Source organism: Globicephala melas, chromosome 3, assembly GCF_963455315.2.
Source record: "Globicephala melas chromosome 3, mGloMel1.2, whole genome shotgun sequence".
NCBI lineage: Eukaryota > Metazoa > Chordata > Mammalia > Artiodactyla > Delphinidae > Globicephala > Globicephala melas.
The window spans coordinates 79,481,190-79,507,733 of record NC_083316.1 but is presented as its reverse complement, the minus strand read 5'-3'; the positions used below and the strand labels follow the sequence as shown (position 1 = coordinate 79,507,733).

Below are 26,544 nucleotides of genomic sequence, written 5' to 3'. Positions count from 1 at the left end.
ATCCCTCAGAAGGCCAGGAGGAAGTGTGCCAGGGAGCATCAAATCACTGCAGCGTTTCCCCACCCAGGTGTCTGATTAGCTGTTAGCTGCCTGATTAGATCACGGTGTGTCTTAAGGATCTCAAGAATACAATAAACACTTTAACATCACTTGAATGTAAGCATACACCTCTATCTATATCATACACCTCTGGTATATTTGACACTGCTGGGAAATAAGGATACATTTAAGTAAATTTTCCAGTTAATTTTATTAGCTAATTGTTTATGAATTGCAATATATTCTCTTATTTTCCAAAAAGACTTTGTGTAGATTAAAAGATACATATGATAACGAATCTCTCAGTGTCAGTTTTTAATGATCTATAAATGGATATCACATAGCATAATTATGAGAAATAAATGAGTTAATATTTGTAAAGGGCTTAGAACGGCATCTAGCGCATGACAACTTCCATACAAGTTTTCAATAAACAAACTATAGAGCAAAAAGATATACATTCAAAATAAGTGAAAAGGATGAGGCAAATGGAAAACAAAAGGTATGGAAACAAAACGCAGTGCACAACATAACACCCATGAAATCCCTTCAATAGTGAGAAGTGGGTCACAGTCTTAGCTTCCGCTTTCTGGTACCAAGGCAAGGCAGTCAGTTATCTGCCTAATAGAGCCCATAACTTAACAAGAGATAGCCTTATTCCTTATATTAAGAACAGAGAGACTGCATCCCCAGGTCCTAATATCTATTATTTGCACTAAGTTTCTCACAGTTAATAAAGCAATAGGTTTTAACTGAGCTGTGTCTCATCACTCCATTCAGACACATCAAGCAATCCACTGACAGCAGTCTGAGGCTGCAGCAAACCTGCAGAAGGGAGAGCACCGGGGCAGTGATGTGCTATCTTTATGGCCCGGCTTAGTCTCAGCAATTTTGAGAAAATTGTTAGGAATGAGCAGATAGCTTATCTTCCAGGCCTCAGTTATCTAAAATTAAAAACAAAAGGCAGGGAATGGAAGTCGAGCTCAGCACATAGTAAGCACTCGATGTCTATTTAATAAATGAATGACCTGAAATCCTTTATTTCAGCCATTTTTATTGAAAAACTTTATGTAATGGGCAATACACATTCTGCCTTCTTACTGGAATTCAAAATATAATTTAACCTTTTCTTGATGACTCAGTTCCACTGTACTGAACATCAGTGATGGCCTCAGGCGATGTTGCGATACTCCCACGCACTGATTTAGAATGATGTATCTTTTATTCTGATGTACATTTTGAAGTTCTGTTTCTCATCCAAAGCAGTTGTCAGGTTTATTTTGGTTATTGCTAGTGTGCCTGCTTCTACCAGCCTTCTTTCTTCCTTCTGCATATTTGTTGGTTTTCTTGTGATGTTGAATAAGAAGTTGGTTGATGATCATGTATGAATTGCACGTAAAATAGAAGTAAATAAGCCCTGAGTGGTGGCTTGAGATTCTTCTCTGAGTAAAATGAGCAAGATTTTGTGTACATATTCTCTAAGTTTCCTTTAGTGGCTCAGATGACTTTTTATCTTCCTATTTACTCTTGGCTGTGTTCTGGATAGCTGAGTTTTCTAGATAACTGATCTTGGGACAAAAACATTATTAATCTACACAGGATACAGTATAAGTATAAGGTGTCAAAGGGAGAGCTGTCTTGCAAAGCATTTCATGAGAAAGAGATTGCAGAAGTGTTGGTGGGAAAGTCACCTTCTTATACACAATAGATTGGTTAAGCAAGAGCTGCAGGTGAATGGGGACCAGAAAAACCAGGCTGTAGCACTGAATCATCCAAATGAAGGAGACAGAGGCATTGAAGGCCCAGGGCTTGGAGCTTGAATGTCCTAGATACCCGTCTGCACCTATCTGCAACATTGTTGGCCTGCCCTTGGGGCAAGAGTTTGGGGGTTAGTCAATGACTCTTTCTGTCATTTTCATACTCCATAGGTGGAGTGAAAAGAACATTCCTTTCTTTTTTGAAATTTGGGCAAGTTGCATCCAGTTTTCATTTAGTGACTTTATTGTCTACCCTAAACATTTTTAGGTACCTAGAAACATTTGGGAATGGTACAACAAAATGCATGGACCACATAACACAACATGACCTTAAGGAGTTCAATTTTAGCAGCATGAACAAAGATAACTGAGGTCAGTTTAGTTTTTTAAGTGGATCAGTGTAGTTCAGTAAACTTGAGAAGTGGAGTAAGATTCTCAAGAGAACAAGGGATGCATAATCTGTAAAGAATAAGCAAATCCTTGAGATTTTTTTCTGACGAAATGGTACCCCATATACTACTGATACAGTCGAAACGAATGCACTAAGGGTATTTTAAATCTTATAAAATTTAGTCCACACTCTCTACCTATTTGGACATGTTCTTCTTGCCATTTTAATCAGATAATCATTTGCTAGCAATTGAGTTTGTTGATACTGTTGCCAACTTGATAAATGAAATGGAGTGTTTGGAACACTGACCCATTTATTCCTCTAAAAAACAAACCATTTATCTTTGTTTCTGAAGTTTCTTCCCACACTTCCACCACCTTGGTCCCTATCCAGTTCTTCCCAAAGATCTAAATGCATCTCTTTCCTGTAAAAAACGGGCTTCATAGTGGCCGATCATTGCACGGGGGATTGGCTTGTTCAATTTACTTTAAGGTCATGTTAAAACAACATTGTCCCAACTATAAATAAATTGCTTAAATTGAGGTCAAAGGTAGCCCAAGGAAGTAATCTTCATTGAGCCACCTGAGCACACTTCCAGAAATTCATTGACCTACATCCACAACACACGTTCACAATCGATTAAAAGTGCCCTCCAGTGAACCAGCCTCTTGCTACTTTCTTTGTAACCTCATCAGAGAGCTTGGGGGCTATCAGGACTGTCCCTACTGATAAATGGCGGCAAGGCTCATGCTGGGGATGGGACCTAGTAAAGGACTGAATCTTTGCTCTCCATCGTACCAAAAAGTGAGACAGGAGGAATATCTTGTCAGGAAAAAACGCAACTTTCTAATACCTTTATCTCTCTTCCTGCCATGACAGAACCTGTGTATCAACCATCTGGGATTTTCTAGGTCCCCGCTTAGGTACATTTTCTTTTTAAGAAGACTAAAAGATGCAGGGACATAGAAATTTTTAAGCATTGGGAGAACATTTTGGGGTTTTCCAAGCCTATCTAATGACCATATTCAAACATGAAGAGTTAATAGTTTAAAAAAAATAATTTATGTCAGTTACTGTGAAAATTGTTCATATTTCTCTTTTATATGCAGCACTATGGAAAAATGTTGAGACTCTTACCACAATCTTATCTCTACTGATGGTAAACAAGAAATGCTTGAACATGTTTCTAAATTAATGCAGGTTAAAAGGCAGCCTACGCAAAATTAATTCTGAATTTTGTGCAACTTATTCTGGTAGCCATTTGGGGGAAAAAGGCCAAAAACCAATAACACTCAAAAATAAGGGACCCATCAACCACTGCTGAGACCAATCATGAAGAAGAGACAATATTTTTCTGCCCTTGGCATAAGTTGTAAATTACAGGAAGGCATGGTTTCTGGATTATAAGCTTTTATACAGTCTAAAACACTTAACAGTATCATATAGTTGATTTCAATAGATTAATTTCTGTTTGAATTGATGAAGAGCTGAAAGGACATGACACTCATAGATAAGCATTTAGATTTATTATCACCGAAGACTGTCTGGATGTATTATCTTGCCCTGGATATTAAAGACTTGTTTCTGTGCTACTTGGGGTGTGGGTGTGCATGTTAGACCTGCACTAGTACTTGTCTCACCATTGGAGGGAAGTTCTTTCCCCATATGTGGCATTTCCTTCTTTCCCTTAGGTAAGTGTAGATGGGAACAACCTTGCTTGTCAGACAGATAATGACTGACTGCATTTGAAAGTTTTAATGCTAGGTTAACATAATTTGGGACTTCCCTGGTGGTCCAGTGGTTAAGACTCTGTGCTCCCAATGCAGAGGACACAGGTTCGATCCTTGGTCAGGGAACTAAGATCGCACGTGCCATGTGGTGCAGCCAAATAAAAATTAAAAAAAAAAAAATTGAAATGAAACATTGCTCAAAACAATGACTTTTCTATTTGTGGCAGATGTTTTCCAAAGATATCTAATGATAACTCTAATCCCACATTATTCTACAATGTGGTCTTGATACTCCCTCATCAAGAGATAGAGTTTATTTCCCTATGTTCCTAAGTTTGGATAAGCCCCGTGACTGCTTTGACTTATGAAATACAGTGGAAGTGACGCTGTGCTAGTTCCTGGTGTAGCCCTTAAAAGTGTTTGATTTATCTTAACTGCTTTTGCATCATGCTTACTCTCCATGTGCTCCCTCTTAGAGCCGTCATGCTATGTATGAAAAGCCCAAGTCAAAGTCACACGGAAAGCCACGTGCAGGGATTCTAGTGTCTAGCCCAGCTTACCTCCCAGAGAACAGTCACCTCTGACTGTCAGCCAGTTGAGCGGGCCATCTTGGATGTCCAGGCCAACTGAACTTTCGGATCACTGCATCCTTGAAGACTGCTAACCACCACTGCATGGGAGATCCCAGGGAAGAACCACCCAGCTGAGCCCAGCCAATCTGTAGAACCATGAGAGAAAGTACTTTACTTTATTGAAATTGTGGATTGATATTATAGAAATAAGTTACACTTGATATATGAAATACATATTAGCCCATTTAAAAACATTTCATTTAAAGTTGAGCCCTGAGTGATATGATCACAGCCCTGTCCAACACCTTCATTGCAGCTTTGTGAGATCCTAAGCAAAGTACCCAATTAAGCCATGCCTAGACTCCTGGTCCACAGACAATATGAGATAATAAATGTTGGGTTATGTAGGTTTTTTGTTAACAATCTTATTCACATGTAATACAACTCGTCCATTTAAAGTATACAATTGAAAGGTTTTTTTTCTCTTCACAGCATTGTGAAACCATCACCACAATCAATTTTGTAATATTTTCACTACTCCCAAAATAAAGCCCGTATTTTTTAGCTGTCACCCACCTTTCTTCTATTCCCTCAGCCCTAGGCTACCACTAACCTACTTTCTGTCTCTATAAATTTGTCTGTTCTAGACATTTCATATAAATGGAATTATACAAACAAAGTTGAGCACTGAGGGTTGAACATAATATTCCTTTTTGCTAAACTGTAAGTTCCTCTAGGTAAGGAAATATGACTATTCGGACTTGAATCTCTAGCATTCAACAATGTTTTGAACTTAGTAGATACTCAGTATATGTTTGTTAAATGAATAACTCTTCCCTTTTATACTACACTCAGTCCAATTTTCCTACTCATTAAGATTCCTCTTCAATGTCAGTAAGTTATTTTATGCATTGAATTCATAATCCTACCCCATGATTGCCAAAGAATGTGGTTCTGATGAGTTGACAAGTTTTGGCACCTTTTTGTCAGGTGATTAGTAATGTTGAAACTTATGTAAGGTTTTATCAATGTTATACACATGCATATGTATTTATATAGGTATTTACACATAAAAGAGACTAAACATTCTTTAATTTTTGACCCCACTGATTCAAACAAGGATGATAAACTTCCTTTTTGTAATAATTAATTAATTATTGCTTAATTAATATTTAAGCAAAGTGTTTAAGTAAGATTACAGATGTACTATTTACTTTCTTATGACAATATTCTCAAATATTTTAGATGTCTTGTTAGCAAACAATTAAAATGGTAATTTGTAGTATTTACTATTCATAAAAGAAGGTTTGTTTAATAGGCTATTTAACCAGACTTTTTTAGCATTTCCTTTCAAGCAAGTACTATAATTTAATGTAAATCATACAGCAACAGTAAAACATTACTGGGCTCAAGCATCATCTCACTGGCAAGTGTGGGCTTTCTGGTTCCAGTGAGTGTGGATGCTAATGAAAGCTCCACCCCCCACTGCTTGGTGATCACAGTCTAACAACTCAACCTCTCCCCTCAGTCTTCTCAGATCTCATGGAGTTTACAAGGTGCCTGCATGGTGTCTGAGACATAATAAACGACCAACAGCTATTAGATCTCTGTTGGATGCAGGATTAGTCCAGTTCTAGAATCAGCTCCTCCCCTTTCACACAGCCTCCACCTCGATATTCCTAATAGGTAAGTGTCAGAAAAAGTGGTCACCATAGCTTGAAGTCTTCCTGATTGTAATAATCACATCTGTCAGCTTATTCTCAACTCCTCTGTTCTTTGTTTCTTCTAATTTCAGTCCTAGCTCTACTCTTGAGGGATCACTAAGTTGAATTTCAGCATATCTTCCCCCTTTCCTCCCTCCCTCCCTTCCTTCCTTCCCTCCCTCCCTCCTTCCTTCCTTCCACAAATACTCTATTAATACATAGTGAGTGCCAGTCTTCTCTAGGGACAAAACAGTAAATAGTAAAAAAAAAAAAAAAAAAAACTCTGCTCTTATGGAGTTTACATCCTAGCAGGGGAGACACAATAAACACATAAACATGAAACACAGTATATTGTAAGATAGTGAAGAAGTAAATCATGCAGGGTTTGGGAGTAGAGAATGAGGGAGGGGGTATCATTGTGGATGGGGCAGTCATGGTGGGCCTCTCGAGGACTGAATAAAGTGGGCCACACCATCAATGCCCTAAGAGCTCTCAAGTGCCGAAACTTCATAGAGGCCTGTCGTGTAGTGGAGATGCCTGCTGCCATCCTGTGTTATGATCGCTTACCTGGCTGGCTTAAGCTGGGCCAAAGAGATCCTCAGTGAATACGAACTCTCTGTAGGTAGATGGAACCACAACTCTGTAGTTTTACCAAGAGTTCCTGTGAAGTAGAGGAATCAGCCTGCAGCGTGATAGAAAAGAAAAGGCGTTTAGAGTCAGAAGCAGAGATGAGACCCTCACAACTTTCCAGACTCTGTTTCCCTCCTTGTGAGCCTGGCGCCATTCCTGCCCTAGATCCACAAGATGCTCTATAACTTACAACAAGGCCCTCCTTTCCCCTTTTGTGCTTGGTAGTTTGAATTAGATTTTGTTGATGAAATCAGGCTCTTGATTCCTTCTTACTCCCTCCAATGCCCGAGGGATATACAATAAAATGTAAAAGCAAATATGTAACAGAAGGATGTGAAGGTTAATTTTATATGCCAATCTGATTGGGCTAAGGGATGCTCAGATAGCTGGTAAAACATTACTTCTAGGTGTATCTGTGTGTATCTGGAAGAGATTAGCATTTGATTCAGGAGGCTGAGTAAAGGGATCCATCCTCAGCAATGTGGGCAGTCATCAGCCAATGGGGGGCCCAAATGGAACAAAAAGGTAGAGGTAGGCAAATTCTCTCTCTTTTCTTGAGCTGGGACATCCAGCTTCTCCTGCCCTTGGATGCTGGAGCTCTTGGGTCTCAGGCCTTCAGACTCTGGGACTTAACACCCGTGGCCCCCGGTTGTTAGGCCTTCGGACTCAGACTGAATGACACTCAGGCTTTCCTAGGTCTCCAGCTTGCAGACAGCAGATGGTGGGACTTCTTGGCCTCCATAACCATGTAAGCCAGTTCCTATAACAAATCTCTTCATATATGTATTCTATTGGCTCTGTTTCTCTGGAGAACCCTAACTGCACAAGGATATCTGATTCCTCCATGTCACTGCTCTTCTTCATAACTACTTCAAGCACTGCCTGCATTTCTGTATCTCTATTCCATGTTTTTATTTGCTGTCTACAACTTTTCTCAGTCATTCCCTCCTTCACCCTTTACTTCTTTGTCACATTTTCCATTTTCTCTTTCTTTTTTTTTTGCGGTACGCGGGCCTCTCACTGCTGTGGCCTCTCCCGTTGCGGAGCACAGGCTCCGGACGCACAGGCTCAGCAGCCACGGCTCACGGGTCCAGCCGCTCTGCGGCACGTGGGATCCTCCCGGACCGGGGCACGAACCCGTGTCCCCTGCATCGGCAGGCGGACTCTCAACCACTGCGCCACCAGGGAAACCCCATTTTCTTTCTTATTTCTATTATTTTTGTAGTCTTTTTCAACACCTTTTCATTAACTTTTTGTCTGTGTGGCCTTTTTATTGAGTGATTCATCTCCTCTCACTTCTTAACATTTGAAAAAAATCCTAACATCAGAGAGCAGAAGGGCTTGCTCAATCAAAGACTGCTAGCTGCCATGGTAGGTCTCTTCTCTTTCCTTCCTCCATTTTCTCCTACAAACAATTCTGAGAAGATAGGAATGTGTTAAATTGGCCTAGTCTGAACAACTAGAAGATATCTGTGGGTAAGAGTTCAGTTTACGTGTGAGTACTGAAGGCCTTGCTAGCAAACCTTCTACATGCAACCCAATCTATGAAAACATGGCAGTGTCCTTTCCCAAAGTTGGATACTCTCTCCATTGGGACTCTTACTTGCTGAGATATATAACACATGACCAGAAATCTCTAGCAATTATTTCACTGGTAGCAGCTTTTCTTAGAGTTCTTCCGGTCCCCAGGCCACCCTGAATCCCTGAGCTTGTGTCCAGCTCAAGTGGTTGCTCACATGTCTGAATTACTCTCTTAATAGAGTCCTGGAAGAGTCTACACTGAGATTTTGCGGGGGGACGGGTCTGCAGTGAGGAGGTAGACAGGAGGCATCTGGGATGCACAGCTCTTGCTTTTGGTCTTACCCATTCCCCTAGGAGCCATGGTACAGTGTTCATCACCCTTGTGGATGTGTCTAATCTCAGGGATCGGCAGAACTCTGACCCAGCCCTAAATTCTGGAATGTTCACAGGGGCCTACATGCAAACTTAGCTCTAGAAATAGCTCAAGAGTTTGCCAGTTCCTAAAAGTAAACAAACAAATCTCCACCTTAGGTACATTTTTACGTAACATATGTTGAGGGCTAGGTCTGTACTAGGTAGGTGCTGTGCTGAGCACTTTAGATATGGTAACATATTTAACTCTCATAATGAATGTCTGAAGTGTGAAGTTCTATATGGCTTGGCAAATCTAAGGCTGCATGCCTAGTAGAGTATGTGGACTTGAGCTCAGAACTGTGTGACTCCACCATCCATAATCCTGATCGCTATGCTATGCCACCTCCTCTAAGGAAGAGTATATAAAACACATGTTTATGCACCAAAGAACCTGTGATAATGGCCCTGTGGCTGCAAATGTAATCAGGATGCACTCCATATTTGTCATTCGGGTTTGTGAGCTCTTCCTGTCCTGTTGCCATGTTTCCTCCCAGATACCTAGATAAACTTTCACCTCTTTCCCAGCCTCTAACCATCACCAAAATTTCCATCTTGACAGGACACTGAGAATCTTATATTCTGTGCTATCCCAAGTTATTTCACTGCTCTTTCCTTTTCCTTCCCAAGAAGGAAGATGAACATCCATGCGGTGACTCTGGCGCAGAATCTTTCCCGTGTACTTAGAGTGAGCCAATCGATAGCTCCCCACAGACTTCACTGCAGCGATGGCCAGCAACGCATAAACGACATTGTTATTTGGCAGATCCAAAGAAGGTCTTGGGAGAAAATGAATTTATCGTCCCCCTCATCGTCCCCTTCAGTGACTCCTACCTTACTGCTTCTTGTTAGAAGCCCCTGGAAGCAAGTCCTTTATGCCATCAAATAGCATCATTTCCCTTGGTAGTGCTACATTATTGACTGAGATAATCCTGGTTTTTAAAACGTCATTTAAGGTAGGTACAATTCATACTTGGTTAATTTGTGTGTGGTTTGATCTATATCCAATCTGATAGCAGAATGTTTACTTTTTTTCCTTCTTCTGGAGTTGGAGTTTTCATTATTAAAATAAAAAATGGGTCCTAGAACTGTCACCCATGAAGAACTCTCAGTTAGAAAACATTGCCTGGTTGCTTTCTTCTGGCTAGAGTTTGATGGACCTACTTTAATACATTTTAGTTGACAGGACTGGTTTGTGCAAGTGGTTTGAACATCATTTTAACGAGGCCAATGGCATACATTCTACCTCTGTAGGATCTGTTAGTATATTCTCCTGGGGCTTGGATGTCCAGTCTCTTTGTAAATCCACACACTGCTCACAAGGGAGAGGACGCACACAGACAACCCCACTCCAAGCACATACCTCACAGACATCACGTTTAGGGCACAAAGGACTGCGTTAAGCATCCTGCCTACGAGAGATACTTGGGGAAAGAAGAGAAGTAAATTCAAATGAAAATACCATCTAAATAATAATGTGAATATGACTTGTCCATTTAAAAGACACACAGAAAATAGATGGAAGCAGAAACAATATGGTGAGCTAGGTAGTGAAATAACAAAGAACTGGGAACTGCTTGCTGTTTCTTGAATGTCTTTTTTTTGCGTTACGCGGGCCTTTCACTGTTGTGGCCTCTCCCGTTGCGGAGCACAGGCTCCGGACGCGCAGGCTCACTGGCCATGGCTCACGGGCCTAGCCGCTCCGCGGCATGTGGGATCCTCCCGGACTGGGGCACGAAGCCGTGTCCCCTGCATCGGCAGGCGGACTCTCAACCACTGTGCCACCAGGGAAGCCCTGTTTCTTGAACGTCTTGATTACATTCTCTACGAGAGAGGGAGATGCTCCTTGGTTCACATACAAATAGATAACTGTTTATGGGAACAGGGGAAAAACTGTGGCAAAGTATCTTTGCCCAGAAAGGGCGGCAGCAATCCAAGACTGTGTTATTCCAGGTGATTCCAGGCAACAGGATGCTGCTAACTGCTGTGGGTACCAAAAAAAAAATTTTTTTAATAAAAAATAAACAAAAGAGAAAATTGAGATAACTAACAGGATTCTTAATATTTGTTAGTCACCATCTGCAGTTCAAGACAATAACGACCTCTTTTTAAGATTTTTGGACAGCTGCTCAAGTTTCAATCCCTGAAAAGCTGGAGGTCTGGACATGAATACAGTGAAGAATTTTTTATTTTTAAGCATAGACCTCATTGTGACAGATTATTTCGTAGTGTTCATTCAGTACAGACATAAGCACTATGTACTCAGTGGCTGTTAACACTGTCATCCTACTTCATGTGTGTTCAGTTGACATAATTTTCCTTTTTTATTTGTTCTGAACTGCCACACATAAACACTAAGTATAAGGATTAACTTTCTCTTTAAGAAATGATTATATATGTTTTCCCCAATCAGAATTGGCTCCATTTAATATTCTACCTAGTAGCACTAACAGTGCTTTTCTGTGCCTTCAGTTTGGGTTTAATTCTTTTTCAAGCTTTTCTACCCTTTGGCATGTTTCGTGAACAAAGACTAACTTACAGTCTTGTGATGTCTCTTTCTGGAACACCGAAGAAGTGGGGATTTACAGAAGTTTCCAAAGCCAGAAAATCCTGCCCCCCAAGATCCTCCCCACCAGGACTAAGTTGTTGCCATCCAGGCTGCCTTCAAAGAACCAAATGCAGGTCCCATGTCTGCAGGGGCCCAAAACTAATACTAAAGACAGACCTTTGGGATAATACTGACTTATCTGCAACTGCTTAAAATTTAAAAAGGAAAAACCACAGTAGTGATATAGTTTAGAAAATGAGTCTGTGGACAAGTTGTACAACTTACTGTCAGTAACCATAAAGGATTTTGCACAAACACACCCTTACTCCCTTTCTTCTGCTATTTCTCGGCTCTTCCAGCAGGTGTCACTATAATCACAGAACAAACATTCCACAGGATGGTATGTAACTTTATTTTTCTACCATAATTTAAAGTATTTACACACTGCACACTCACTGTTTTACACAGATACTTATTCATACACCTATGAACCACATCTAAAGGTTTCTTTGCAAAGACTCTACACACTGTGGGAGTTTCCAAGCATAACAAAGAGAAGGACAAAAAAATGTTTCGAGTCTTTTAAAGACAGCCACGTGGAGCATCTGTGAAAACCAGTGTTTTCCCACAAGTTTAAGCTCCCCCAGAAGACGTTTGAACAGCTACATCCTACCTATGTGTTAGTATGACCCGACACTCTTCTGGTTAAAGAGGATTTCAAAAACCAACATGTGCAAGTAGCATTTTCTTTAGACATTCTACGAAAGAAACTGGAGAAGATAAACCAGGCCCTTCTCTAGAGAAATATCTGTATTTCTGAAACAGTTATCTGTGGGGAGGGCCTCAGTGTCATACAGAGATACTGACTATAAAGGGAGAACAGCTAAATACACTGGTACTAATAATAGTGATGTAGGATGCTTTTAAGCATCCTTTCCAGGTAAATGATATGGGCAAAACAACCCAATTTTCTTTTCCCAACTATTAGCAGAGGTGGTTGTTTTGCTTTCCCTGAAAAGGACAAAGGTATGTTAATCATATACACTCTAAACCCAGATACTGTAGAAAACTTCTACTGTTTTTACTTCACTTTTAGACTATTTGCACAAAAATAGTGGTTAGAAGTACCCTAAATATTTTTCCTTCATTCTACTCAAATTACGTCAAAATTACTAGCTAACTATAGCTTCTAACCTGGCACAGGATTCTGTAAGTGAACAAAAGAAGTCACGGCTCAGAGCTGATGGTAGGTAGGCCCCCGGTCCAGCTCTTATATAAGGATAACAGGTTTGGGTTTCAACCCTCTGTAAGCAGGATGCCTTCAGGATTTTCCCAGACTGGCCAAGATTATTCTCTCATATACCAGAAGATGGTCGAGAGGAGGTTTGCCACCTCTGGATGAACCCACATCTCCATCCTGTGACTGATAGATCAGTTCACAAAGAAACAGAACTTCACAAAATGACATCCTCTTTCCTGCCAGTCTGGGCCTCTGGCAGTGCCACTCATCAACAGGACATGGCAAAAGGAAGAAATTACCTGGCCAACTAAAACTAAGCAGAATCTTGACCCAAACTGCTGTGAAATTTAAAGTTCACTAACTTTTGTTTGCATTTACGTAAATGATTAGGGTAAAGTATAAATATTACCACTAATTCTTGGAACCATACATTTACATTTTAGATGTAACAACATAAACCTACCTAGCCTGGAGTTCATGTTCTCAGTTACCGTTCTTGCCTTTTGTTGGCGGTGTTTTCCTTTTGCAAGAGGTGCCAACAATGGAATTGAAGAGGCAAGGAGTTTCTCTGTAGCTTGGTGAAATTACTATAAAGTAAAATGACTAAATAATAGTCACCTACTGATGTTAAGAGGGAGAGTATCTGATTAAATCGAGAGGCCACCTGGGGTGCAATACTGCCCAGTGCGAATGTCTGGACTAACCAGCACCCAGAGTTAGCTACATACAGAGTCAGGCCAAGGAAGCGCTTCTGTCATGAGTGCCCCAGTCCACTCCATTATGCACACAGATGTGTCAAAGGCTGAGGAAGGCCTCGGTGCGGAGGGCAAGGAAGAGGAAAACTTTGTGATGGGATCTGGGCCTTGATGTTAAAGCAAGAATCTAACAAACCCCAGTCCCTGGGGTCCTAAAGTGAGACTGAGGAGGGCTTACTGGGCATGAACACAGGCAGCAGTGTGTTTCTGAGCCCAAACAGCCAAGGAAGAGAAGGCTAAGAATGTGGGCTTGTACAAATTACAGAGATAAGAGCAAGGCATGATCACTCAATTTATGTTTTTGCGTTTTGTTCGTTCAATGTAGAATAGAGTTAAAAGAGGGAAAAGCTTCAGTTTACACAAGGACACGGGATGACAAAATTCTGAGAGCTGCCGGGGTCTAGCAAGATGCCTGGTATTCATCTATGAAATTGTCATCACTAGCCCCTTCTGACCTATAAAAACAGCAGTTTTCATTCAACCTACCATACTATAAGTGCTCAGATATAACAATCCTAGTTAATAAGAACGGTACTAACATTCTCCCCACCCTCCGAAAAAGTGACAGCTGTAAAAGAGGAAGAGGGCCTAGAATCAGTGTTTAAACAGCCAAAAGCACCTGGAGGGGGGTTAACTGTCCTTCCACATCGAGCAAGGGCAGAAGAAGAGGGTAAGGACCTAGTTCAAAGGAACGAGGCAGCTGCCCCAGGAGGCGGCAGGTGAAAGCTGCGTGCATGGGATGAGCAGCAGTGGGAAAGGACAGGAGGGCGCAGCCAGGAAGAGCTACAAACAACGTCACCGGTCATCTTCAAAGGGAACGCTGCGTACGGTGTCTGTGCACGTGTACTATATACATACTAACCAGGTACACACATAAATATTTAATATATAAAAAATAAAGTGCTTTCTAACAGGTCCCCAGGCAGGGACATTATAAAACATTTCACAAAACTGCAAAACAAAATCGATACAATCAAAGAACACTACATCCAACAGACGTGAAAACAGTCAAACACAATATGTACAATCAGGTGGGTGTCCCAGGACAAACATCCTGTCATATACATGGTATATACATATATACTCTTTTACTCAATATATTATGACAATATATATTTTAAAATTTTGTTATAGACAAAAACAGAAACAAAACAAAGACAACCCCTACAAAAACACGATAAGGATGGAGCACGCGAGGCCTAGACTGACAGACAAATGGCTGTCTCCACGGGGAGTCCCGAGGCCACTGCTTGGGAAAATGTGCCAGCGTTCTTTCCTGGGGTGCAGTGCCGCCACGTCTTCCAAGGCACTGTGGGCTGCGGCAGTGAAGTTGGCATCCCCCGTGGTGAGCAGGTCAAAGACACAGGACTGGAAATAGATGTCCTTCACCGGCATCTTCTCGTGGCATTGAGCGTTAGCAGTCTCCAGTGTGTAGCCAGGCCAGGCCTGGGCCGAGGACGTGTGAGGCAGGCTGTGCCCTAGGATGGCAGACACCTGGCCCTGCCCGTCATCGATGCGCTCGCTCAGGGGGCAGCCGTTCACACACAGCTGCAGGTCCTGGCTCTCCTCGTAGGACATGGCCAGGTCTTCAGGCATGCGGACGGCGAGGGTCAGGTAGCGACCCAGCTGCCGCACGAACACCGTGGTCCCTATGTAGCGAGCGTGCATCTCCACGTAGCGGCCGCTCTCCCTCTCCACGATACGCAGGCTCTTGATGTCGCCGTCCCCTCCACTGGTGCTGCCATCCACAAAGGCAGCTGGCAGGTCATCTGTCACAGCTTGGTATACTTTCTGATCTGTACACTCGCGGTGGGCTTTGAAGATGATGGTGATCTGTGGGAAGGAACGCGTACAAAGTTTAACACGATGGGAGGGACACGGGACGGTGCATCCTTGTGTGGCAAGAGCTGCTCTCCATTCTGGAGTTGAATGGCTAGAGGCAGAATCTCCAGACTAGGCCTCTTTGCTTCTGCCTTGCAAGTGAATGGTGTCACTGTTAGGGAAACTTTTAAAAGTCCTATGTATTTGGAATGATAATTTAACACAGATCCGGGGAATGTGCCTCCGGAAAAAATGTTCATTTTCCTAAGACAGAACAATGCTGTTGTTGGGATACAGGCAATTTTTATTGGTAATTTATATCTTGTCTCCTTCCAAAAACAGATGAGCTGTGGTAGAGCTCTGAGAAAAAAAGATTCCGTTCTCAGTTATGCAGAAGCTCTAAGTGGCTTAATTAACAATAAACCTACCAGAAATTTTTTTTTTGCGGTACGCGGGCCTCTCACTGTTGTGGCCTCTCCCGTTGCGGAGCACAGGCTCCGGATGCACAGGCTCAGCGGCCATGGCTCATGGGCCTAGCCGCTCCGCGGCAGGTGGGATCTTCCTGGACCAGGGCACGAACCCGCATCCCCTGCATCGGCAGGCGGACTCTCAACCACTGCGCCACCAGGGAAGCCCCGTACCAGAACTTCAATTTCTAAAAAGTTTCTCCCTTGGACGCTAAAACCATATCCCATGACTCATCACTACAAACTTACTTATAAACACTGAGGGAGGAAATGGAAAGCTGAGGAGGGGGCCATCCCAGCAACAGCTACCAATCATGTGCCTCAGGAAAGATTTCTCTTAAGTCCCTTAATCAAATGTTTCACATGACTGACTAATCGCTGTGACAGCAAACTCACTTAGCAAATGCAGCTCCCAAGCACTGGCAGACTAAATACCCTAAACCTAGTTACAGCAAATGTTTTCCCCAAACAGCACGATGGCCCTTCGACTTCTCAGAAATCTGTTCCCCAGTCAACTCTCAACCCGCCAAGTTAAGCAGACAATTCATGGAGAAAAAACTACTGATAATACAAAAGCTTCCCTTGAGTGAACTGATTTTATTTCCTTAATTAGAACAATTATTAAAAAAAAATGAACCTTGAGCACCTCGTCTCCAACATCCTCAACATCTCTGCCGCAGGGGATGGAAGGAAGATGACGAGGAAGAGACAGGGCCTTCTGGGTCACACAGGTGGGAAAACGGTCCCCAAGGGGGAAAAAAGACTATGCTTTGAGATCTGAGTTATTGTCAATAACTGAGGTAACAGCTTCTTCTTCTTCTTTTTTTTTTTTCAGAGAACTATTTTATTTTAAATTAATCTTTACTGGAGTATAGTTACTTTACAATGTTGTGTTAGCTTCTACTGCACAGCAAAACTTTACAATGTTGTGTTAGCTTCTACTGCACAGCAAAACGAATCAGCCATACATACACACCTATCCCTCTCCTTTTGGACTTCCCGCCCATTTAGGTCACCACAGTGCATTAAGTAGAGTTCCCTGTGCTGTACAGTATGCTCCCATCAGTTTTCTATTTTATACATAGCATCAATAGAGTGTATGTGTCAATCCCAATTATTCTTTCTTCTTGAAGAAAAAAAGAAGTATCAGGTGACTTCAGTCAAGGAGGGAGGTAGACAAGCCAAACACTCTACAGATTACTCTGGATGGAGGGAACCTTCCACCTCCTGCAAGGGGGCTAATCAAAACAATAGACCCTTGTTTAAAAGGCCATGCTGGCCCCTCTCCACCCCGCTCTCTACAAGTCCTCACCACCACCCTCAAGTTTATGTCCGAAGGGCTTTTTCCCCAGCTCGGCCAGCATTTGCTCACACTATTTAATTCCACGTGTTACCACCAGTGTTACCTAACTGGAATTTTCCAGCCTTTTCATTTCACTTCAGCCAGTTATAAAGCCACATCTGAACCAGCTGCACTGTAGCAACTGGTTAAATTCATATCCGTTGTTTGCAGCTGCAACTAAAACCCAGACAATGCACTAAGAAAATGCTTGGTTTTCTCCCTTCCTAATTACCCTGAGCCACAATTTAATTTCATGACCAGCCTTCTCACATTTCAACACCTTCCTAACAACCTGAAGGAGGTGTACCAGAGATGATTTCAGGAAATTTGTTGTGCATCCAACCATACGACCTTCCAGAGCGAGTGGGATTTTGAGCTAGATATCTAATGGGACTATAAAATAGATTTATTTGGTGGCTCTAAAGACAGTTTGACAAGTGCTTTTTTAAGGTAAGCTGGGATCCCTTGGAGGTGAAAAAGATTTATTCAAGTAAATTCTGCACCTGAAGAGTTGAAAGTTAATACAGACGGCTACAATAAGAGTAATAGTCTTTTCATACAGCCACTCTCCTCATTTTCAACTAGAACATCCACACTCAAAGAGTAAATGAACTCTTCTAAAACAGCTAGGCCATTTATCCTTCCAGTCTAACAAACCTCAAATTTAAACCAACTTGGCGTTATCTGCAAGAATTAAGTACTTTTTAGTTCACCTTAGGAAAAACACAGAGGAATTAGTTTTGTTGCGACAACACACCAGAGAGATCCAATTCCAAACAAGTTTCTAAAAAGGCAAGCAAGGGTCAATATTAAGATGAGTGGAATAGTTCCAGCTCTCACCAAGTCCACCAATTCCAACTCGGGAGTCATTTCAAACACTCTCACGTTATTGTCCTCTGCTATGCCTGTGACACTGACAGTAACTCCCATTACTTCTAGAAGATCAAGTAAAACTTAAAGCTTGACCGCTGCATACTATCTACACTTACAAAATATTCCAGTTTACCTAATGGATTTCTGTCTGTCCAATTTCCTAGGAGTGATTTTCTCTATGAGACAACGAAGCTGGTATTTCTCTTGTTGTTCCTCCTTTAGGTGAAATAATTCGCTCGGAGCATATGTATAGAATTAGCCCTTGAATCAAGATGCTGAGGGTAATGAAGCAACCTCAAAGCCTGAGAGAAGTTTCCTGAGTGGTCCTCTGTAGTTTAAGTAAGTACTGAAGAAATACCTAGAGATATAATCAATGTAGTAGAAAACACTAGGTAACAGTTTCACATGACTTAAGTTTTGTAATGTCATTCCTCATACAATTAATTACAACTCGAGGTCTTAAAAAGCAGGCACTCAGCCATGAAGGGCCAGAAATTCATTTCCAGATTCTGTCTCCCTCTTCAGGAAAAAAAAAAAAAAAATTTATTCACTCTCAATAATTCTTACTTTAAAAACACTCAAAATTTAATTGGCATGTTTGGTAATTCCACACGTTTTCTATTTCCAACTAGCAGCTGTCAGAGGGTAAAAACAGGACATTCAAAAATGTATTCTAAAGCTCTCAAACAGATAATTTAAAAACACCAGCTATGCTGCTTACTTTCCCCCCTCTATGAACTGATCCATATGCTGTAATAACTCAATTTGGCACATCTGTTCTACGCCACACCATTTATTATTGATGGATGGCATTTCTGTGCATTTAAAACACCAGTGCCTTTTGTTAAACCTCCCCCGCCCAGCCCCTCCCAACCCTCACCTCAGACAGACTACTCCAGTCCCCTCATTCATTTTTAATGTTTCATTCCCTGAGACCTTTACCACCCTACGGGTCTCTTAGGAAGAGCAAGAGAGCAGCTACAAATCAACCTTTCCACACGAGTAAGGCCATAAGGATTTAAGGTTTGCTGTGAAATACCAATATTTAGAGGCAGCTGCCTCTCCTTTCCACCAGGAAAGTAAAAAAAAAAAAAAATTAACTGAAAACGACGTAGCCCAGAGAACCAGGCATTGCCTTGGCAATGCACAGACAGAGCTTCCCCAGGCTCGACAGCCTTGCAAAGTGCTGCACAGAAGTTTTCAAACAGTAGAATTCCCCACAGGCTGTGCACTTAACTATTTGTGCTTATTGTATTTTGGAAGAAACATTTATTGGTGTTTAATCAGGCCATCTGGCACTGCAAGTGCAGGACCTTACTAGATTTCTCTAATAGCAGAACTCGACTTTAAGATCAAGGGACTCCATCTCTTGGATTTAGATGGGCCCGCAAACCAAACTGAAAGTCACAGAAATCAGCCTGGAACATACAGAAACAATTTTGATATGTACCTAATTAAGATTCTGCTTGTGTTAAGGAAGCTAAAATTAATTTTATTTCATATAATTAGCTGATAAGTCTACTTCCTCAGATCCTCTGGGTGCAATTATAGGTTGAAAAAACAGGCGACTGTGGGAGAATAAGAGAACGCTGTGCCCATGGCCCCTTTGCTCTTACCAGATCAGTGGAGTACAGCCTCTACACTCAGCCCTCAAGGCTGAGCAAAACAAGAAACCATTCCAAAAAGGGCACATGCTTCAAAGAAATAAACACACGTGCTCTATCTCCAGCTCTAAAACACATAATCTTAACTTCAGAGGGTCAGTTTTTATAAATGTTGAGGAGTCTGAGCCTAGGAAGCTCTGAAGCACCATAAGGAAGTATCTCGGCTGGACTGGGGAGAACTCTGGATCTCTCTCCCTTTTGTGGAGCAGGAAACAAAAGCATATTCACCTCGAATAACTTTCTGTTTGAACAGTTTCATACAAAACCTAGGAGAGTGTATGTACCATACTTAAGGAAAAAATGTTGCACTGGTTAATAACTGATGTCATTGATAATTTTCCTGAAAAACTAAGAAAAAAAAATCTGTCAGGAAGGTGTGAACTCGATGAACCGAATGTAATTTTACCATTCCGACTCAGCCTACATATCAGCTATCTACCTATAGGAAATCTGAACTTAAGATCTATAAGAGTATAGTTTCTTAAGTAATTTCATTGGAGTAGGACAAGATATTAACAGGAAGACAGTAGTACATGTGTTTAAGAGGAGGGTGGCAGGTTAAAAATCTTACTCTAGACTTCTTTTAAGTCCTGAATGAGACTATAAAAATCTCCTACCTTCTAAGGATATCAAAATAGGTTTCTCTATGCTCATGAGTCTCTTTCCACAGAGCTCTGTTCTAGAAACATGTACAGGATTCCAGAGAAACGGAATGGATCAGACTTATTTATTCTTCAGTGTTGCCCTAGGTAATACATGCAGGAACAAGGGCTGCCTTGGCTGCTGGAGGGGTTCTTGGCAGCAGATGGAGAAAGAAGAAACCAAACCAGAGGGAAAGGACACCCACAGTTGAGGCTGCTAGGGTGGTCCAGGGGAGAAGCATTAAGCTCAGTGGCTGGAAAGAGCATGTGAGAGAGAAAGGGAAGCAGGCCCAGGGATGACACATAAAAGGGACAGGCAAAAAAAATGTCGACTTCCAAAGGGCAATTTCTGTACACTTAAAACAAGGAAGGCTGGAAGTAGAAATAGGCTCAGAGACAGGGAAATCGGCCAGTTTCCTTGTACAGACCAGAGCTGAGTTTGGGGAGGAAAGGCCTCTGGTCCTCACAGTCTTGGCACTCAGAGAACTCCAAACGGAACTTCTTGTTTGTTGTGTTCGGACTTTGCATTGAGGAGGCCAGCAAATGTAGGAACTCACTACACTGCTAGATGCGAAGTTAGATATGTGTAGACAGTATTACAGGCCGAGGCTGCCACTGTGCTTTAGACCAGAGGCTAAAAATATTCTGAAAGGTGACAGCCAGGGCCAGAGGCAATAACTCTAGGGGCAGGAATCTGCCCTAGCAAGTCTTGCTTTTAGGGATCTCCCTCCTAATTGGGGGGGGGGGGAATGGGGGGGGACGGGCACAGGGCCAGGGTTCAGCACAGCTGTTTCCCAAACCAATGGGGATTAGGAAATCACAGTCTCATTGATCATTTTTCAGTTTTGGTGATTTGAAAAGCAAAAGGGCTTGAAGGTCTCCACAATACACTCACACTCCGTCACTTGTAGGTTCAATTGCAGGTTCCCAGGGCTATTAAAAAAAAAAGCAAAGCCTAGGAACGAGGTGGTTACAGGCAGTGACCATATATTCCAAGAAGCCAGTTAACTGGAAAGTTACAAAACAATATCCTTCTGTCTTCATTTTCCTGAGGCAGGGAGCGGGGAAAGCATGAACACCACATAAATGCACACGTGTGCTTACGTGTGTACTCACCCACACCTTTAGACGGAAAGATTAAACCCTGACCCCCTTTTTTCAGGAGCACATGCAGAGCAGATGGGAAGTTAGTATTTAAATGTTGTCACATCAATTCTATCCACAGTGTGTATACTAAGTTCCAACACTGAAAGAACCCCACCAGCAGCAGCAAAGGTACTTTGGGCTCCAGCTCTTAATAACCAGCTAACTGGGACATACAGAGCTCCTCTCTCCACAGACCCAACTTCACCTGAAGTTCTTTCTAGACCCGACAGCATCATGTTTTCACTACAAGGCTCTCCAGCTAAATTCTGCATCTTAGATGGGTGCTGCTATTCTTGTTAGTTATTACTTACTGACAAGCTGAGCAGTTTAAGAAGTCCTGAAGTTACCCCACCCATGAGAACACAAAATTCAAAACAGTGGAAGAGCAAGTTCTACTACAGTCAAAACAAATAAAGACAAAATGGGTAAGGTAGCATTTTTCATTGTTCAACACTGTAGGTAACTATACCACATTCCGCACAGGCAGAAACTGTTTGGTTAGCATTAATTGAAGCCAACAAAAAAAGTACCAACCATCCAATGTTTCCTTCTTGCCCCTTCCTCTCAAAATGTTAACTCAAAGAAAATTTAACAGGGCAGAGAGAAACATTTGGAAATGTGACAGAAAAACAAGTTCTAACTCTCAGCTGTGCATCAGACTTGGCCTCCTGCCTCTGGTTTAAACTATGAAGGAGTGTGGATTTGTTTTAAAGGAGTAGAGGCCCACAGCACTCGCATGGAATCCTGGCTGGCTCAGGCAGGCGTTGGGTTAATTTCTCTTATAAATGGGGGATTACGAAGGTCCTTTTTGTCCTTCCAAACCACATCTGGCACAGAGGGAGCGGCACAGAGAGATTCAAAATATAAAACTGACAAGATACACAGACACAAATTTTATACATTTTTAGACAGTTTCCACTAACATCTTCCGTAATTCTTCATTCTATTCCAGAGAACAGAAAGATGATAAAAGACTCATTACCCAGAGTACATGAATCTGTATGAACAATATAAAGGTGTATCTTGTTTGGAAAGTACAGCATAAAGAATAAATAAGGCAGGCCCATTTTCACCTTACAAAATGATCTTTCACACTTACAGATATATCATGGAGCTAATAATTTCTCCTTCTTTTCCTTCTTCCTTTGCCCACATATACTTTTACCTCCAGGCAATCTGCTGAAGTTTCATATAGTTCTATGAAGCAAAGCTGAATAGTTTCTGGGCCTGAGACCTTACAATCCAGTACAAACGAGAGCTATGCAGGAAACAGAAAAGGACAAATAGAAATACTACCACCTGCAATTATAGCTGATTTCTGCTTTTCTAAAAACTATTCTTTAATGTTTCAATATTATCTCTACAATAAGTGAATTCAGGGAGGATAAGGTTATCTAAGACATGTTTTCATGTGTCTTAAAGATGAGATGGAACCCTGAAAAAATGATTTTAACTAAGAACTGGTGATACTGATGGTTAAATTCCCTAGAAAGCTTTCTGGTATTAAATCAAAGATCAATAACCTTTCAACAGTGGCAGCCAGGGTTCTAGAGCCTGCTAGGGTATACAGGAGTGAGGAGACCTGGGTGCAGGTGAGGGGCCACCTGAACAGTGGGAAGTGAAAAGGGAGACTGTGACAAATCCTAGGAGTAAGAACACTGGCCTGTGATGGTGACCAGCGGGGACAGTCAGGCCCTGGGTACAGCAGCCCATCTCTCTGGCCCAACCTCCTGGTCCTTCCTGACACCCGAGAAAACTCGCAGCTCTTGGAACCAGCTTATAATGTGGGCCACCAATGTTCTAAGAAGAAACCCTGCAAATGGCTTTTTTTCCCCCACACACAAACCCACAATTCTCCACTGACTGCTGCAAAGTTTAGTTATGTGCTTAGACTGAGGCAGAGACAACATTCACCTCTGCATCTCCCATGCATAATAGGCCCTTTAATGCTGGGTGTTTCAAATGCAGCACCACATTATACATTTTATCAGAGAAATGAATATAGTATACAAGCTGGGAGCTACAACTGCAAACTTCTTTCCCATCTGTTCTGCAATATGCCTCAACTGGTGTTATAACTTTTTTTTTTTTTTTTTTTTTAGCATTTCTGCAAAACAAGGAGGACCATGACAAGATGCAAATCGTAAAAAGATGGCAAGAATTAGCTGCATAACAGATAATCGTAACAAAACAAAGAGCAACCTCAGATTTTAAGGATTAGTTACAATGTATCTGCAAGACAGTTTGTGCTCTCTGGAAGGAAAGGGCTCTATATTCTCAAAGAAACTGCCACATGTCCCTTCTGTAACAATGTTGCACGAAAGCACAGTGTCCATGTATTCAAATCACAATCTGGCAGAGGGAAGGATAAGGCATCTTCCTTAGTCCACAAAAATAAGAATGATCACCACTGTGTAGCTCACATTGTCTCCATGAAGATACTAAAAACATAATTGGTTACAAAAACTTGGCTACAAAAAAATGCACTAGGCCTAGGGTCAAGAGAGGACAGATTTCCAAACCCTGATCCAAAGATATGCCTAAAAAAGACAGTGGAAAGCCTTTGCAATGCAGGCGCGTCTGCTCTGATTTTGTAACCAACAGAGAATGACCCAGAACATTGGTTTACATGCCCACATTTGATTGTCGAACAACAGTTCATGCTAAGGGGCATCAGAAAGGAGCACAGGATCCAATCATGCTCTAGGACCCTACAAGTGAAGAGTATTTTATCATCAGGGAACACCTTGGGTTATGCAGTTTGATGAAGATAGTAAGCAAGAATGGGTCAAAGGGACTAAGTCTTCCTGTATCTCTAGTATCATCAACCAGTGGAAGTTTTCAGGAAATTTCCCAGAAAGCAGCTAGAGTTCGAGACTTAGGGATAATTATGGACTTTCAAAGACAGGGTCTCTTACCATGCTTTGGATAGGCACTGAAAGCTACTGCCCATGGGGTCACTGGGAGCTGGTGGCCCATGGCAGCAGCAAGAATTCACAAGGCACCTCAGAGTACCTGTTCAACAGCCACCCGGCTTGGTCAAGCACAAAGAACACACCTCTTCCCCAAAGTCAAACTGCCTGAAGGTAAACCACCTTCTCTCACTAAAGGATGAAGTACAGAAAAATCTGAAGATCTATAAAGGACCTGCAGTCATCTCAATCTCCCCTCCTACTTGCAGTTTTGTTTCACTGAGTTTGAAGAACAGCATACAAAAGCTAGAGTGATGAGAAAGGACATGATTACGTTAAAACAAAAGGGAAAACAAAGCAAAGGTATACCAATTATTTGTACAGAATAATTTTTAAAAATATTGCCATCGTTTAGGTGTGTAATACATTCATCCTTGAAATTTTTTGGTTAAAGGAATCATTTTAAATGCACCTGAGAGACTGGTGCTTTTAATACATGTTACTAGGAATACATTTGTAAAGTGCAGAATCCTTTCATAAAATAATTTATACCAAAATCACCTGTAATCATGGCAGATACAATTCCTTATTAAATCCACATAAACAGGGATACATAGATGCACAGAATGAAGTAAAAAGGAGTTGAGACTGAGAGGCTGGCAAAGAGAATGTGGAAGAGAAGTTACAGAAGCCCAGCATCCCCACAGATGACCTGGTTATTTACCTGTGTGAGGCCCAGGAGAGATACTGGCATTGTGTCCCCTCCCCCACCCCCAGCCCAAAACAGAAACTGCTTTTCTTCCCATGTAGCCAGCGCTGCCAGTTCTAAGCCTGCCCCCTCTCTCATCTCTCTCCCGCAGAGTGCCTGCAGGCCAGAAGCTGCCCCTTACAGCCAAAGGTGTAGAAGGTGGCCCAGAGCTGACATGGATCTCAGCAGAGGTGTGCAGGTGTGCCAGGAACCCTGGCAGGCCCAGGGCGGGGAGAGATGAAAAAATAGCCCTGGTCTCCCCTTTAGGAACACATCTAGCTGGCAAGGTGGCCAACCATACAGACTCCTGGGAAGGGATCCCCAACAGGCTGGTGGAGGGCACGACATAAACCCAGTGGCCGTGAGAAGGCATACCTGCACGCAGCATGACCGACGTTTCCCGGGGAACGGGGAGAGAAAGTAGACAAGGGAAGATGAGGCCAAACTGTCAAGCACTGCAGGTCTTGCTGCCCTACACTCACTGCTTGCCATGTGGATAAGGAAAAGTCTTAGCTAATAAATGACCCCTTGAGTATACAGGTGACTCTGTAGTTTAGATTTTTTTTCCCCCCAAGCTTTGTCTTTTCGTGATGAGGTTTGAAACGTGGGTGTTTAGGGGCAGGTAGAGCTCACAAAGACAGCCTTGAAGATGACTTGCTTAAGAAGCCAGGTTACCAGGACTGAGTTGCCTTAGGGACTTCCCTGAGCAAAACACCTGAGTCTAGTGCTTCAGTTTAGTGCTGAAGGTGGTGAAATGAATGTTTGCTTAAATACTATAATTTCGGCATCACAACCAGCCAGCCTCTATGATATGACATCATTGGTCAGTCTTTAAATCTAGTGACACTGAGCACATAGGTCATTAAAAATGCTTGACCACAGGATGACACAGTATCCGCAATGTGCAGTGCTGGGTTATCCAATAGCTGGTCTATGTATGTATTTAAGGTCTCAGTAAAGCTGGGACTCACATAAAAAATTCTTCTTAAAGGTTTCTTGAAAACAGTATTACAGTAGACATCAAGGAAAAAAAATTAGATCTTTTTTGGAACTTATTTCTTATGTACTTTTTTGTCTCATTGTTTTTATTTTTATTGCCATCATTTTTTCATTGCTTAGAATTTTTAAAAGGGTTCATTTTGGCCCTGGGTTGGTAAAAGGAAATTGCAGTGCAAAATTTTAGGCCTTTGTTTGGTTTCACCAGCAGAAGCCATACCAACATGGAGACAGGCCCTCAACAGTAACCTTCCAGATGCTTTTGGGGGCTTTGGAGAGAGTTACAAAAAGAAGAAGGAAAGAAACAACTACTAGGGGTCATAGAGTAATTTGTTGCTGAACAGCATGGTCACCAGATGTGGGGAAATACTTTCCAATAGTGCAATTAAAGACCAAACATTCTCACTGTCTGCTTGAATTTATGTTAGAGGATAATTTTTCCCCTCTCCTTTCTGGAATGGGTAAAATCTTTGATCCTTACCAAAGTGAGGGAGAAAACAAATTGTATTTATTTATTTGCTAAAAACTATGAGAGATTCAACCACAACTGAAATAGAATGATCTGAAGTCCTTCAGTGTCAACTGTTCCATTTATATAATGTTAATACTCATAAGGTAACCAGTTGTCCCCAAATAT

General features: G+C 41.9%; 1 protein-coding gene across 6 annotated transcripts in view; it reads right to left on the bottom strand.

Moving 5' to 3' along the window:
- RGMB (repulsive guidance molecule BMP co-receptor b) overlaps positions 1 to 26,544 on the bottom strand; it is a 46,228-nt gene that overhangs the window by 7,290 nt on the left and 12,394 nt on the right. For 4 of the 6 annotated variants that reach the window (XM_060296048.1, XM_060296044.1, XM_060296045.1 and 1 more), the window contains 3 exons: positions 14,507 to 15,130; positions 6,760 to 6,874; positions 4,478 to 4,635 (listed from right to left, as the gene is read on the bottom strand). In XM_060296048.1, coding sequence (XP_060152031.1) covers positions 6,791 to 6,874; positions 14,507 to 15,130 — 708 coding nt within the window. In that variant the 3' untranslated portion in view covers positions 4,478 to 4,635; positions 6,760 to 6,790. Of the gene's footprint in view, positions 1 to 290; positions 984 to 4,477; positions 4,636 to 6,759; positions 6,875 to 11,700; positions 15,131 to 26,544 lie in introns of those variants that run through there. The other 2 variants (XM_060296047.1, XM_030848374.2) reach the window with 2 other exon arrangements.